The 15349-nt window shown below is 41.9% G+C and overlaps 2 protein-coding genes across 3 annotated transcripts; one reads left to right on the forward strand and one right to left on the reverse strand.

Moving 5' to 3' along the window:
* The first annotated feature begins 367 nt into the window (after positions 1 to 367).
* eif3jb (eukaryotic translation initiation factor 3, subunit Jb) lies at positions 368 to 6606 on the forward strand. 2 transcript variants are annotated; one of them, XM_080495940.1, is made up of 8 exons: positions 368 to 434; positions 583 to 671; positions 3513 to 3564; positions 3663 to 3769; positions 3854 to 3944; positions 4742 to 4912; positions 5018 to 5091; positions 5341 to 6606. In XM_080495940.1, the coding sequence occupies exons 1-8, from the start codon at positions 422 to 424 to the stop codon at positions 5467 to 5469; spliced, it is 726 nt and encodes a 241-aa protein (XP_080352066.1). In that variant the 5' UTR covers positions 368 to 421; the 3' UTR covers positions 5470 to 6606. The 2 variants fall into 2 exon arrangements, with proteins under 2 accessions (XP_080352066.1, XP_080352065.1); XM_080495939.1 differs by having other exon boundaries at positions 3663 to 3944.
* A 178-nt stretch (positions 6607 to 6784) lies between these two features.
* Positions 6785 to 13556, reverse strand: cilp (cartilage intermediate layer protein, nucleotide pyrophosphohydrolase). The gene is made up of 9 exons (XM_080495932.1): positions 13418 to 13556; positions 12487 to 12618; positions 11445 to 11498; positions 11091 to 11360; positions 10824 to 11003; positions 10391 to 10696; positions 10189 to 10297; positions 9381 to 9529; positions 6785 to 9271 (listed from the first exon to the last, which is right to left on the reverse strand). The coding sequence occupies exons 2-9, from the start codon at positions 12548 to 12550 to the stop codon at positions 6909 to 6911; spliced, it is 3495 nt and encodes a 1164-aa protein (XP_080352058.1). The 5' UTR covers positions 12551 to 12618; positions 13418 to 13556; the 3' UTR covers positions 6785 to 6908.
* Positions 13557 to 15349: the final 1793 nt, after the last annotated feature.

Consider the following 15349-nt stretch of genomic DNA (forward strand, 5'->3'; position numbering starts at 1 on the left):
AATGCACTCAGTTATTAGCTTTGTTGTTCCCTATTATTTTAGCAGTAATATGGTGTTTTCTGAAGTGAGGGATGGCTGAGGGATTGCCATGATTTATAAGGTAAAATGATTCTGAATGAAATTGGAACAGTTTATTGCTTATTTGCAATCAACCACAGTCATAATCAAGACACCGATCATGACCTTCAATCAATACATACAAGGTTTGAAACGGTTTAAATAAATTACTGTATTTCCTGTGTCCGACGGCTGAAGACCGTCCCCCGCCAGTCCCCCCCCCCCCCTCCGCTCGCCGGCCTCCGGTCGTTAGATAAGCCGGCAGAGTGACGTCCAGAAGGAGGGAGCTCGTTCTCTACGTGGCCAACGAGCTGCGGCAGCAACTTGCTCCGTGCGCCTGTCAAACACAACCAACACAGCCAACATGGCGGACTGGGGTGAGAAACTTGTGCGAGGAGAGAAAGCTCTCCGAGCGCCGAGCCGCTGCCCGCAGCTTCACTCTCTCCGGTCCGGCGCTCCGCCGGTGCCGGACTCGGTGGTTAGATGTGGGTCCGGCTAACGAATTTAATGTTGTCGTTCTTACAGACGCTGACACCTTCGAGCTGGAGGAGCCGCTTAAAAAGGCGGCAGTGATGGACAAATGGGAAGGCGAAGACGAGGAGGAAGACGTTAAGGTAAACACAACACCCCCGGGTCGGCTGGTTCGGCGAGTGTGGGCACGGCGCCGGGTTGGTTCCTCCCCGGGGCTCGGGCTCACTTCAGCGGGTTCTGGCTGCCTGTCAGCCCTCCGGACCCCGGGTTAGCTTCATGCTAACTCATGTGGCTCCGCCAGGCAGCCTGTTGGAGCTCCAACTCCGCTAACTGCAGTCGATTAACATGAGATATTTAGCTTTGATTGCGTTAATATCGGCCTGCCAGCCGGATGTTTATGGATTAAAGTGACTCTGTGGATCTGTATTTGGTTTAGTTAGATCTGAAGGCTCATGTTCGGTGGGCACCCGGGGCTCAGGTCTGACCGGGCCAGTCGGCTAACAAACGGGATAACCTCCATGTTGGCACGGCGCTGAAGTTGGACTCCTGATGGTGGTTTATAATGGAGGGCAAACTTCTATTTTACCGGACTGAAGTTTCTGATATTTGATCTAATCAATGCTGTGGCCTATTGGTATATCCGTTTACTTTGTCCTCGTGATATCCGAAAACTGTTTTTATTAACTACAGTTGCCTGAGTCTGTCAAAGATAACATTATAAACAACTTTAAATCTGGTTTTGATCCTCTGATGTGGTAAGAGTATCTTTGAGCTAATGGCACAATGTCGGAGTCAGATTGTCTTGTAGAGAACATGATTTATCACAAATTTGTTTTGGTCATATGCCTAAAATACACGTTTTTATCCTCTTCAAACATGGGATAGGAAGTGGACGAGCCGGAGCCTAACTTCAGCGCCAGCATGTCTGCTAATAAATGAGCTCCAATCTTGGGCGACATCCCCGCAAACGGGCGCATTTTAAGCAGTTTGGAAACGTGTCGCTACTATCTGTGCTGCCGCCGGTGCTCCGAGTTGGTCACGGATAATAATTAAGCTGGGATTTAGTATTTGTGTGTCGATGTTGGATTCCCACCAGCTGAACATGAGGCGGCGGCGGCGGCGTTAGCCGGCTAACAGACTTTAGCCTCGACCAGATGAAATCATCTGATGACTCAACTGAGGGCAGAAACGGGCCTGCTGGAACTTTCTGAGTCCTCCACTGCTGCTGCTGCTGCTGCTCAGGCCACACTGCTGGAGTCCTGCTGGGCAGGTGGATCCGTGTCAGTGTCCAGAACACTCGTGGGATTGAACCGTGGAAAGTGCTGGCAGAGGCCTCTGTCACATATGGCATCAGCAGTGAAGAAGCAGGTGGCTTCATGTCAACTTTCATGAGAGTCGCTCTTATTCATCATTTACTTTTCGAAGCTCGCGTGGTTTGATTGCGAGCAAATGTAAGTTATCAGTGACTCCTGGTGGGTTATAGTGAGTTGTTGTTTCACTGATCAATATTTTGATCAACGACTCAGTTAGTCGACAGTTATTTTGACCGACTGGTGGTTGTTTCAGGAGATGGTTCATCCTTCGTTTTCCAGCGATTTCTGATCTATTCTGGATCTTTGATTTCTTCGGTTTCTTGTGTCCAAATGAGACATTACAGGCTTCATGACGCAATTTTGTGTCGGGGAAGCTTTCAATCCAAACAGCTGTTATAATCATGTGGAGTCTTACGTTGTAGACAGCTGCCAATACTTTACAAATATTTGGATTTAGTGTGAGGTCGTTCAGCCTGCAGTTTGAAGTTCTTGGCATTTATGTGTGCAGACACATACTTTAAATTTTTAGACTGTAACAGTTTTGTTCATAGAGGTTTCCAGGTCATCTTAAATTGAAAAAGATCTTTTAATAAACATCAGTGGTAATAATATCAGAATTATTTTTACATGTGAGGAATCTTGAGAAACACCATCTCAACCCTTTATGAAAGTTACTCCCTAGATTGATGGGGATTATAGTATACATGATTAAATACTGTGTGATTTCATCAACGTGTTGACACAGGCGTCTTAACATGATTTCAGTCTTCAAAGTAAGGCTTTACATCTATTCTCCTGTGCTGAAATTCAATCACCCATTCATCAAACAATGTCAAATGTTCTTCCATTCAAAGGTAACCTGGAAAGTCCCAGATATTATATAGTTGAAATGGTATCTGTTTTTACATATTTTCTTGTCTATTCAGTGCAATTAGTATCACGTTTATTTTCAAAGATGCATCCATCGCTTTTGGCGAGACATTTATATTGCAGCATTATTCAAAAGTGTGTAGCCAAACATTTACAGAAATCAATAGAATGTTTTTCCCCAATTGGATTAGGTTCATGCTTTTCATTAGACTTTATTGTACATGAATGCTGACTCATACAGATGTTTGTTCAAACTCACTGTAAAGACTTGAAATATCTTTTAATTACATTCTGGGGTTGAAATATTTTAATTTCCAAAGATTTAAGTCACAGCTCGTCTGTAGTTGATGAGTCGATAACGTGGATTTGTAAAACAACAAAGAAGGATAATTATGTAATCAAAAAGATCTTTTATTGCCATCCCAATGAGTGTCTGTCAGGACTCACTAGTTTTCTACTTTAAGTTGTGATTAGCTGCATTAGTTTTTGTTAACCTGCAGCACACTGACAGAAAATCACGTCACGAGTGGTCTGTTGATGTATAGTTTGGTCATAATGGACGATAAATCATTCAGTTGATTTTTTTCTGTGAAGATACCAAATATTAGTCAGACCCACATTTTGTCATTGGACTTGAGCGTTTCTTAGTTTAATTTCACTACAAATATCTTTTGCTGTTTAGTCTTGATATCAGAAAACTGGTATTTTGAAAATAAAAAACTAAATATTAATTTGGAAGTATAGTTTTATGACCTGTTTGGTAAATTCAAATTTGTCTTTTTTTTTTATTTATTTTTTAAGGACAATTGGGATGATGAAGAAGATGAGAAAAAAGCAGAGATGAAGAAAACGGGTACGTATTGAACTGAGGACAGTGAATTATGACATCATAGGCATTGTATGTTTATATCTGTTTACCAATGGAAATGTTTTTTTTGTTTGTTTCTTCAGAGGTAAAGATCTCTGAGAAGAAAAAGTTGAGTGAAAAGATCAAAGAGAAAGAAAACCGGTTAAAGAAAAAGCAACAGGAGGAGATGGAGCGGGAGTTACAGGAAGAAGTGAGTTCAAGTTTTGTTCAACTTTTAAACATTTCTAATAAATACACTCAATGTTTCATATTAAAAGAATATGGTTATTTCCAGGAGCTTGATCCCGAAGAGCAACTTGCTGAGAAGTTAAGAGTGCAGAAATTACAGGAAGAGGCAGACTTGGAACTAGCGAAGGATGCTTTTGGTAAGAAGAGTTCCGCCTTTGTGTTTTTAAATAACACTCTTGTGTATTCTTTTGAAAGGGAACTCTATAAAAGGTTTATCTTAGATTTTAAGCTATTTTACTTTTCCAAGAAACATGATGCATAATTTTTATCACGGCAGTCGACTCGTTCCTCCTCCAAAAAAAAAATAAGGTTAAATAAAATTTGGTACAACTTTTATAATGCAAGCTTTTTTGTACCAACAGAATCCTCTTTGAAACCAGATCTGCTCAACGTGTAAGAATTTTTACCACAAAGGAATGTTTTTTTTTAGCCAGTCAGTGGTCTTTCATTGCTGGAGTCTTCATTGAAGGCACACATTATCTAGTCAAATAAGTCGTGTTTCAAACAAGCCTTGATTTTAGAAAAACTTTCTGAATGTTACGTCTATTAATCAAATTCACTGTAAAGATTCTGTCCTTGCAGAAAGCTTTTTAATTAATACACCAGCACCTTTTTTCTTTCTTTCGACTTTTCCAGTTTATTTGTGGATGACTAAATGTCTGAAATGATCTAAATTATTATTTGTCTGTATGATCTATAGGCCAATGCTATTGGATGTTTTGATGCCAGTATTGATATTTTGTAAATTCACTTGGTAAACGTGGCCGGAGTTCGAACACGGACACGTTCCTGTCCTTACTTTGATGCAGCATTTAAAAATATTAGGCTCATCGTCACAACTTGGTTCACTGTTTTTAAAGCAGACTCTTGCCGCTGTAATTCAGTATGTCCAGTCAGGAGTCACGAATTTCATTGCATTTTTTTTTTTTTGCAGGTGTCGGTAGCTCTTCAAACTGTGTCACCGGGATTGATGCCATGTGCCCCTCCTCCAAAGAAGACTTCACAGAGTTTGAGAAAATGCTGAAAGAAAAGATATCCCAGTCTGAAAAATCTGTACACTATTCAAGTTTCTTGGAGTCGTTGTTTCGGGAGCTTTGTATTTCATGTAAGAGCCTCCTGTATGGTTCATATCCAAAGTGTTAATAATGTCTGTGATGGATCTTGAATGTGTTGGATTCCTTCTTGACTGTCCTCTGGTTTCCTCTTGCAGTGGAAGTTGACGACTTGAAGAAAATCAGTAATTCCCTGTCAGCCCTACTTAGTGAAAAACAGAAACAGGAAAAAGTAAGTGGTTTCTTTCTTTACTTGTATGAATGAATCCAACAGGGGGCGCTGTTTAGCTTTTGTCACCCAGTGTGTGTTTATGAGGGACAAAACGGGGGGCTTTGTTTGTGCTCCTGCCTTGTATTAAATGCTTCTAGAAATAATGGCTTAATTAAGTTGTGTTACAGAATATAGTTATCAAATGCTGTTCATATGGAATTGTATGTATTTACATGGATATTTCAAGTTTTGTTTTATTTGCTCTTGCAGCAAAACAAAGGAAAGAAGAAGAAGAAAGGAGTGGTACCTGGCGGCGGTTTGAAAGCACAGCTGAGAGACGACCTTGACTATGCAGAGTTTGATGGCGGCTACGCCCAAGACTACGAGGACTTCATGTGACACTGGCTCCGTAACCACTGCCCTCACCCCCCCCCCCCCCCCCCCCCCCCCATGCTCAGAAATGCAGCTGTACCTTCTCATGCTGTCCAGTGCCATCCTGGAAAATCTGAACTATGTGTTGCGCCCCCCCCCCCCCCTTCATTTTGCTTCAATGACCAGAGGGACTAAACCAGGGAGCATCCAGTCTCACCACTCTTTACGTTCAAACATATGGAATTGCCTTTTCTGTCTCATTCAGCCTCGATTCTCTCGCATTCATTCACACAATCGTATCTGTTGGGTGACCCGGCTTCAATAGAGAATACATTTTACCAAGTGTCGTCTTGAGTTTTGTGGGGCTTATTGTTTTATTTCATGGAACGATGCTCCCGTAAAAAAGACAGATACAGTATTGCAGTCCTAAGTGTAGTGACATAGAAACCAAGGTTCTATGCAAATTATTTTTAACCAGAATGTCATGTGTATATATTATAGATCTCGCTTACCTGTGGATGGTCCTCTTGCAGGAAAGTGTTTATAGCATCTATAACTTTGGTTGCCAAAACAATTATTCACTACATTATTCCTCTCTCGCTCTCTGAAAGGGTTGCATTGTGGGAGATTTCAGACTGACGCAACATGTATGTAGTAGTTTGTAATTTTACAGAGAGCACATGACATTCACTGTAAGATAAAAGGGATAGACAAATATAATAAATGTGACTTTACAACCACACAGCCATTCTCTCGATACATCTCTGGAATATCCTTGAAAATACGGAGCAAAGATTGCTTGTTGGTATTTTTTGTGCATGACAAAAAGAAAAGTTGTAATTTACCAATTTGATTTCTACTAATGAAGAAAACGTGTGAACCAGACAAGTGGACTAACTTGCTACAACTGGTCTCCTGATCATTGCTTCTGCAGGCTTGTATCAAGTGTGATGAGGAGCGGGGGCTTTCTGGGCTTCACCCCCACCATGTCTTCATATGGGCTACAGTTCGTTGAAAGGGGCATATTTCTCCTTTTTTTTTTTCCTTTTTCTAGCAATTGACCAGTTTTCGATGTTACATGGACAATTGGATACATACAATGTGGAAGATACAGCATCTGCAGTGTTTTATAAGCATCTAATTTAATAAATCACTGGTCAAAGACATGTTTCTGTTTTTTTAACAAACTTGGTGTGAAAAACAATTTCAATAAAACACACTGGTTACAGTTTTAAGGCCTGTGTAATAAATATTCTATTTACAGTTTCAAGTAAATATTTACCACAGTAAAGTTTAAAATTGTAAAAGTTAATTCAAATGTTCCTTGGGAGGAAGTTGCAAAAGGTTTATCTTGTATACATATTCACTTAATCTGTAAAAAGTCCATATAAAATGACGCCAGGGTGGGCCCTGGCTGGTTGTAGATGTTCAGTTGGTCTCCGTGTAGAGGTTTGGTTTTTCAGTGTTTAGCTCCTGGTCTTTATACGCTTTCCCTCGGGATGTCTGGTGCTACGTCGGCGACTGCTGCGAGGTGCGTTGGCCCTCTGCCTGCGCCGATTTTGCCGTCCCTCTCCTCTCACCACGCTTGTTACAGTTTGACCTTGAGAACTCTGCTGCATGGTTTGGAAGACACTCTGTTGAGTCACCTCACGATCTCCGCAGGTGAACGTTAGTGCTACGCCCTCGTTAGTCTTCATGACCCGAGACGTGCCATCAGAGGTACCGTCAAAGCAGCGCCCCAGGGCTATTTCTTTGGCCGTACGGGGATCCTGGTCAGTCACCGTATAAATCCCATAGTTGTGGCCAAGAGGGTCAAGAGGTGCCAACATTGTAAACTCATTGGTGTCATTGTTGACGGCCAGTGGCAGGTGGTTGACGAGGTACTCTTGAAGCATGGCGTTAACATGATCTCTCTTACAGCTTCCTTGTGGGATTACTTTCACCAGGGTGCGATCTACTCGTTCTTGATCGTACAGCATCCCGCTGCACTTGAACTCCAGGCACACTGCTGAAACGGTAGCTTGGTCCATATCCCGGATGCTGCGAGTGTCTCTGAGGCCGTAGAGCTGCCCTACAGTCTTGGGATGAGTTCCGCCCATGTTGCGGGACCGCACGTTGATCTCATGTGGGCTGGTGATTTTGATCTTGATGTAGCAGGCCCTGTACTCCAAGGGTTTTGGCCACCAGCTGAGGTAATCCTGTGTCCAGCTCATTGGGTCGTCCTCATTGAATGGCACTGTGTTGTAGTCATAGCGGTCTCCTTCCACTCGTGAGAAGCGGAAGTGTGCCGCACTGAATGAGGCCTCCTCGCATTCCTTTAGTTTCTCAAATGCATACACTGGTCCGTTGCCTTCCTCCGCTGTGTTTGGACTCGGCTTTGCCACATTGATACTGAAAGCAGTTTTCTTTATTCTTGGGTCGTCATGGTCAGACCGCCGGTAGTTCAGTTTATTCAGGTAAGGCTGAGGCACTCCAATGATGTTGGGATTCAGTTTGGGAGCAGAAGGTACAGCTTCCAGCTCCTCTCCTCCGAGGTTGGCCATGACGTAGGCAGAGTAGGCGTCAGGTTTCTGGTCATCGCAGAAGGCTGGAAGACAGGCTCCATTGGGGCCAGTAACAACACTATCAAACCGGCCCCATGCACGCGGGTTGGAGGAGTAGCCAGCTGTGGGTTCCATGTTTATGAGACTCACCACAACTCCTTCCACTTGGTCAGCGGCTGAGAAGCGTTCGCCCCTGAAGGCCCTCACTTTCACATAGCATCTGCGGTTCTCTGGGACGTCCAGGTTAAATAGACGGCGCTCTCTGATTTCCATGTTTCCAATCAGAAAAGTTCTCTCCTCTCTTTTGCCTCGTTTTTTCTTCTCCATCTGCAGACTCCCTTCCTCCTCCCACAGGCCAGTTTCAGGATTCAGTGACCACAGCTTCATATTGTCAAGGTGCTCAGACATTTTCACCTGAGCGGAGTCCAGAAAGACCTTTACTTCGCCTGCATTCAGGGGTTCATTGCTTTCCTCACCTCTAAAGTCGACTGAAAACATACCATAGGTCCTCAGTGGCAGGGTATCGCCTTCACTTCCCACAAAGTTAAGATCGCTTTGAGCTGCAGCAGCTGTGGAGACGTCTCGAGGGTCTAGAAATGTTACACTGGCATTGACGTTACCTGTGAAGACCTCTCCATTCTCCTTATAGAAGGAATGAGGGGGAATCTGGATTTGAACCATCGACTCTTGACCTTCAACCTCTCCAAGCTCCAGGGTGTTGGTTTCTGAGGAGCTGATGGTCACAGGAGCTTTCTTTCTAAGAAGTTTGATCTCATGGTAAACTGCCCCTCCTTTCATGTTAAATGGAAGTACCTTTGTAGTGTTGATGAACTTCTGCATGTTGTCCACGAACGTGAGCACCAGCCTCTCTGTGTCTGGAGGAACCTGGATGGAGAAGGTGCCTTTGTAGCCTGTGCGGCTGATTCGCACGCCATTCATAAAGATGTGGCCAAACCTCATTGGCTCACCATTGTCTGCAGCAATGGCCCTGCCATGCACAATGGCCTTGGTGTCCACGCATTTCTGGCAGCCACATTCGGTCACTACCATGGTGGGCAGTTGGTAGCCACGGCATGTTAACTGCCTCTCCTCCATCTTTGCCACGCCACAGCAGTAAGCCACTTTGTCTTTGCATCTGATGCCATTATCCAATTGACCAGCGCATGAGCTTGAGGGGCACTTTCCCACGTCGAAGTAGAAGGAGTCTGTGCTGTTCTGGTAGCAGTCGTGTGGAAGGCGAATGAGGTTGGATTCAGGTTTGGAGTTGCAGGATGGCTCATCTCTACCTGTGGTTGAGATGCAGAATTAAAAATGCTTAGTTTTTACAAAACAAGACTTTGATGGTGCAACTGATACTACTCATTTAGATAAATTCAGCATGCTGATTTAACGCACCTAAAATTCTGAGAGTAGCTGGTTTGGTCTTGATGGCTCCAGTTGGACCAACAGCTCTGCATGAGTACTCTCCGGCGTGATCCGGTCGCAGATCTTTCAGCACCAGTGTGCTATCAGACTGCTTCTCCATCAGACTGTTGTTATGAAACCTACAAAGAAGAAGGGAGGGAAATTATTGCAATATTCTAAACATGACAACCACAATCATGAACTATTCAAATGTATAGAGTGGCATAAAACAATGAACATGGAAGTTAACATCATTTTTGTTCCCTCAACAAGGAGGTATATTATTTTATTGTTATCACCGTATGTTAAAATCTAAATAGTTGAATATGAGTGCCATGATTTTTTTTTAGGACTTAATACAATTGCTGCAACTGAAAGGCTAATGTAAAATAAAGAAATTGCTGTTGCTCATTGTTTCTACTTCTAATCTTTCAACTTCTCGTTAGATTTAAGCAACTAAGATATTAATTCAAGGCCAAGAATCTTCTGAAAAAAAAGACTTATTAAACTTTCTTTCAAGGTAGTGTCACCAGAAAGTGATAATGAAGTTCCATCTGAATAGTTATTAAAAACAAGACAAATTCACGTGTGGTATGATGACTTGCTGTTTTTGACATCCTCTGTAGTTTTATGCAACAAGCAACAATTTTTGGTTTTAGAACATGTGAAATCTCAAGAAGTAATACATTTTTAAACATTTAGTGCTTCTAACAAAAAAAACATTACAAATCCAAATGAATTAAGGATACTAAAAGTAGAAGTCCAAACCTATACACACATTTCAGAATAAGAAATTTACCATTGGTATTTGTCAGGCTGTGGCGTCCCAGCCACTTTGCAGCAGAAGGCAGCGCTCTGTCCCTCCCTCCTGACCTTGCTCATCGGGCTGTTCACCACACGAAGCAACTCTAAGAACATAAGACATATTACTTGTTAATATGTTCATTTCTTTAATGTGGCGCAACTAAAATATGAAAGTAATCCATGAGCATTCACTGCACCCGATCTCCTGAGTTGGACAGTGAGGACGGAGGTCTGCTCAGTACTGGTTGGTACCACAATGTTTTGGGTGACGTGACCCTGCAGGTTGACTGTCAGGGTCGTGTTGCCATCAGGACAGACCCCGGGGATGCGGAAATGTCCGTTGTGGTCTGTAAGTGTGAGAAGTTTGCCGGAGCGGAGGATGGTAGCCCCCTCAGCAATGAGACCACCAGCACTGCGCACGGCGCCCAACAGGATGTGCTGCTCACACATGCATGCATCACAGTCCGCGTTCACTTTTCCCATCACACACTGCAGCGAGCAATCTGAAAAGTAAAACGATGACACAATGAAACATGTGTGTGCACATTGTTGTCCAATGTGTTAGTAATTCAGGGTGGCACTGAACAGTATAAGATAACAATCTGTCAAGTTTAACTGAGGTATGCTTGCCTGTATTTGGGCACTGGGGTCCGCTGCATGATTTCCCTTCTACTTTATTTCCAATACACGGAGTGGAGCGAGATTGGCAGGTTCGATGGCGAAGCTGTACCGCCACTTGTCCGCAGAGGGCAGGACATGCGCTCCAGTCAGACCAAGGGCCCCAGGTGCCCTGAAGGTTCAAGCTGTTATCTGACGAGGACAAGAGGAAAAAGAAAACAGTGTTCATACAGTCACTCTGAAAGACAACTTTGGTATGAAGATGTTATGCGACCAAACCTTTGGGACAGAGGAATCGGACTGCGTAGTTGGAGCAGTTGCGTTCAGGACCCTGCTCCTCATTCAGGCACCAGAATCCCACTGTGGGGTCGGCGTGGACCATCTCCCCGGTTTCCCGGGCCGGCACCCAGTTGGTGGTCCTGGCCTCGATGGCCCTCGGAGTCTCACACACTCGAGCACGGTAGTAAAAGCGGATGGCGTCCAGCTGTTCGTAGTCTCCACGACCTCCAGGGTGGTCCACATTGAACCACGTCGTCCACTCATAGTGTTCTACACACATGGATTTACAGAACAGGCTTGAAATGTTTTAAATCCATTTTTAGTTTAAAAAAAAAATGTTCTGACACAAGTTACCCTCTGAATTGTAGACAACAGGGCCAGAATCTTTGGGATCTTTTCTCCATAGTCCTGTAACAGTCAACCGGAGTGTGATTAATGCCTTCACTGTATGTCACAGGACTGAGTGATGAGTGTAATAATTTACATTAATTAACATTTATCAACTACCATTTGTTACTACTCTTAATGTGGCCTCAAGAAAAACTGATTTTATTTTTTAACTGGCTGCAACAATTCATGTATAAAATGGTATAAACATGTATATGACTTTTAATTTTAAGTGTGTGGCAACAGTGACACACTGACCCATTTTCATGCCATTTTTCCTTCTAAACTGATTAAAAGTCTACATTGATATGAAGTATTTATTGTAGCGTTTATATTTTGGTAAGTTTAAGAAAGGATAGAAAATATATGATATCATTTTTGTATCACAAGGACTTGGAAGACACGAGAGAGCACAAATAATGTTGCTGAATTTAAGTATATTTTCTTTTATGTGCAGGCAGATGATTGAAGGTGCTACATCTAATATTTGTAATCATTAAAAAAGAACTCTGGATAAAGGAATGCATTCACTGGATATCTCTGTTTCATGATGTAGGTATTACTACTGAAGTTAATCAGTTAACCAGTTAAATTGAGCACTTTCTTAACTTTATTCATACCATGAATAAAGTTAATGAAGAATGAAATTGTCTTTGTTCAAATAGTATTGTTTTCCTCTTGTAAGTATTCCCACACACATAAAATAACTAGAGATGAATTCAGCAGATAAGGGATCAGACCAAAAAGACAGAGGAAAAAGTAATTACCCCCTCACATTCCATTTCTGTGTGATTTGCTGCTTTTCTTTTCTTGTTACTCCTTTTTTGTGTGTCTGTTTGGAGTGTTTGTTATTTCATTTTTAATTTTTTTCTGGGTGTGGTCTTGGTTTGCATTGCTTGATATGTTTTGTAACACTTGCATGCAAAAAGAATACAAAAGAGTTAAAGTATAGACAAGAATTTCCGTTCCAACTCTGAACATTAACAATACTGAGGAAAGCGTCTTCTACCTTGAGCTGGAACAGTGAAGCCCGCGGTGATTCCCAAGAAGAGAAAAAGAGGTCGCAGGAACATTTTCACACTTTGCTGCCACACCTGACCTCTGAACTTTCACCTTCGCTAACTTCACAGAAAGTTTGATCCTGCGTCAGAAAGACCCGAAGGGAAGATGGAGTTAAAATATGTTGAAGACATGCCACACATACCTGCACGAAGTGAGTTAAGTTACCCGCACTTCAAACCAGGTGGTACATTTCAATGAAAGACTTCTACAAAAGTCAATCAACAGCATAATACAGAAATATGCCTTTAAGGATTTGTGTTTTTTTGTTGTTTTTGTCTTTGAGGTTTTAGGGTGAAAAAAACATGGCTGCATGGAGCCCCCCACTCAGATTACACATCTGTGTTAGCCATCACCATTCATCAGGGGAACACGCAAGTATTTCTGCATCCACTGTCCACACACACACACACACACACACACGCGCGCGCGCGCACGCACGCACGCACGCACGCACGCACGCACACACACACACACACACACACACACACACACACACACACACACACACACAAGGGATGCATGTATGCAAATGAAATCAAGGAAAATGGAAAGAAAAACATGACAGATGGACATGACAGATTCATTTGCAGTCTTTGCTGTCAGGCATTGAATGTTGGACGGGTTGAATGTGATAAATCGGGTAAAATGTTCAGTTGCAAACAAATCTGACATAAAGATTCTTGTACAGCCAAAGGAAAATACGACAGACTAAAACATTAACTATTCATTGTCTCTGACGTAAATGTTACACAACTAAACCTTTTTACTGTTTTAATTTAATTTATGGATATTTATACTTTTCCATACACTCATGACTCCACAGTTTACAAACTAATCAGGACACGTATAAAAAAAAGAATGATTTGTTCCCTTCTTACCTCTTTCGTGAGTTCACTGTCTCGCTCCCCAAGCTTCAGGCTGTAAAGTTTTGTGTAAAGACCGTCCTTCTCTTATATTTCTCTCTCACATTTCTCTCCTCCTCCTTTTTCCTGTTCTTCACTCTCACCCCTTCTCCAGCTTGTTTGAACCCCTCTCCGCCTGCACCCACCCTCCCTCTTCTCCTGCAGTGTGTACCACTGCCTTTTGGTTACACCATCGTCTTTGGCGTTTATCAGCCAGGACAGCCACTGGTTATTAGACTGTGTTGCATGGGAGGAAATGTCATGGTAACAAGAACCATGTTCATAAATTGGTCATGTCCTTTTTTTTTTTTTTAAATGTTCCAATCGGATTGAAATCCACTGTGAACATGATATGTATTGCATTCAAATGAAAATGAGATCAAGAGCTGAAAAAAATGTGAAGACAACAAGTTCTTGTTTACAATTGTGAGAAAAACGTAGAAATAAAAATGATTAAAATGATTGAAAACCCACTAAGGAAACTTTGAGGCGATTAAAAAAATGTGGACTTCATATCTGAGTTCTGGGTTTTACTCGATCTAATATCTTCTGCAGCTGGCCTTCACATTTCTCACAGCCATATGTCTACATGTTGTTATGCAATACTAAAAAACTGCAGGATGATTCGATGTGTCATGGAAAATCTGCCCATGAAATTTGACACTATAAACACTTGCACACTTGATCAAACTGTCCTATTGTGTAAACTATTCTAAACTTTGCCACTAAACTTCAGCACAGGAGAGTTTTATGGATTTCAATAGGCATTTATCAAAAAGTCAGATTTTATCTCTGGTTTTAATACAGTGATCAGTCTCGTATAGATTTGTGATGCTTATTTTCAAACCACAGTTCATTCTTAATGTTTACAATCAAACAAGTGAAGTCGATAAAAGTCTTAGCTATGGATGTATGGAATGACACAAAAAACTGATACTAATATTTTTTTTTAAAGCAGATTTTACCAAAAACATTGAGATGAATATCAGTGACAATAACAAATCAGATACCAAACAGGGTTTCATTTTTATTTGTGGCTATACTGGCTATTAATTTCCATTAAGTTAGTGTTTAATGGCCTGCCAAATACTAATGAGTCTCATCTGAATGCTATTTTAATGTTTAGCTGCTAAATGTTCACTTGAGCCTCAAGTTCATTCTTTTTTTTAAAAGCCTTTTCAATGAAATCAGCTGGATTTCACAGGCAGCAACTATGTTATTATGAGAGCAGTTGAGACCGACCTAAAATAACAGAAAGGTGAAAGACCTGGTGAAGCTGCCGATTCAGTGATCACTATCGTGCCAGATTTGAGTTTTATATATCTCTCAGACTTTACTCAGTTCCCAGGACAGGTGAAGGGCTGAACGACTGTTACCATTGATCAACAACTTAATGCATAAAACACAAGTATTAGTAAAGTATGAATATGGGACTATTTGTCCTCAGAGGAATTTCGCTTCAGGTCGACTCAGGTCCTACCAATTACTATGTTTACCCAGCAGAGGTGGGTTGGTTTGGTGTGGAGAAAATAAGCAGTGTGGGAAAATGTTGAAGGCAGTCAAGGACAAACAACTCCTCCTCAGCAGTTGGAAAGAATAAAAAAAACAGCTTCTATTGCAGGTTTCAAGCTGAATTGTCTGGAGGTTAAGTGAGCTCTCATTAACATGCTCAAGCAAGCATGAAAATCTATTGCGAAACTGATTACGTCAAAATTGCTAATATTAAAATAGACAACGGGTTTGTTAAAACATCATTTATCCATGGCCTTAACTGCACCCACTCCAGTTGGGATGTTGTTGGGGTTTTTTTCTTCCGGTTTTTATTATGTCACATCACTTCCAGTCAAAGTGGACAAACGACTTTATGGCGCCCTCGTAAGCCTTTGCAGAAGTTTACTTTGCTCTAAA

This window comes from Blennius ocellaris (assembly GCF_963422515.1).
Source record: "Blennius ocellaris genome assembly, chromosome: 1".
Taxonomy (NCBI): Eukaryota; Metazoa; Chordata; class Actinopteri; order Blenniiformes; family Blenniidae; genus Blennius; species Blennius ocellaris.

Bases quoted from the DNA above. Each gene is read 5' to 3' on its own strand.
- cilp (XM_080495932.1), bottom strand. From the start codon at position 12,550: ATGTTCCTGCGACCTCTTTTTCTCTTCTTGGGAATCACCGCGGGCTTC. The intron at 11,361-11,444 runs GTAACTTGTGTC...CCATGTGTGTAG, and splicing joins TGTTGTCTACAATTCAGAGG to AACACTATGAGTGGACGACG. The intron at 11,004-11,090 runs GTTTGGTCGCAT...TGTCCTCGTCAG, and splicing joins CCGATTCCTCTGTCCCAAAG to ATAACAGCTTGAACCTTCAG.
- eif3jb (XM_080495939.1), top strand. The intron at 3,945-4,741 runs GTAAGAAGAGTT...TTTTTTTTGCAG, and splicing joins ACTAGCGAAGGATGCTTTTG to GTGTCGGTAGCTCTTCAAAC. The intron at 5,092-5,340 runs GTAAGTGGTTTC...TTGCTCTTGCAG, and splicing joins AAAAACAGAAACAGGAAAAA to CAAAACAAAGGAAAGAAGAA.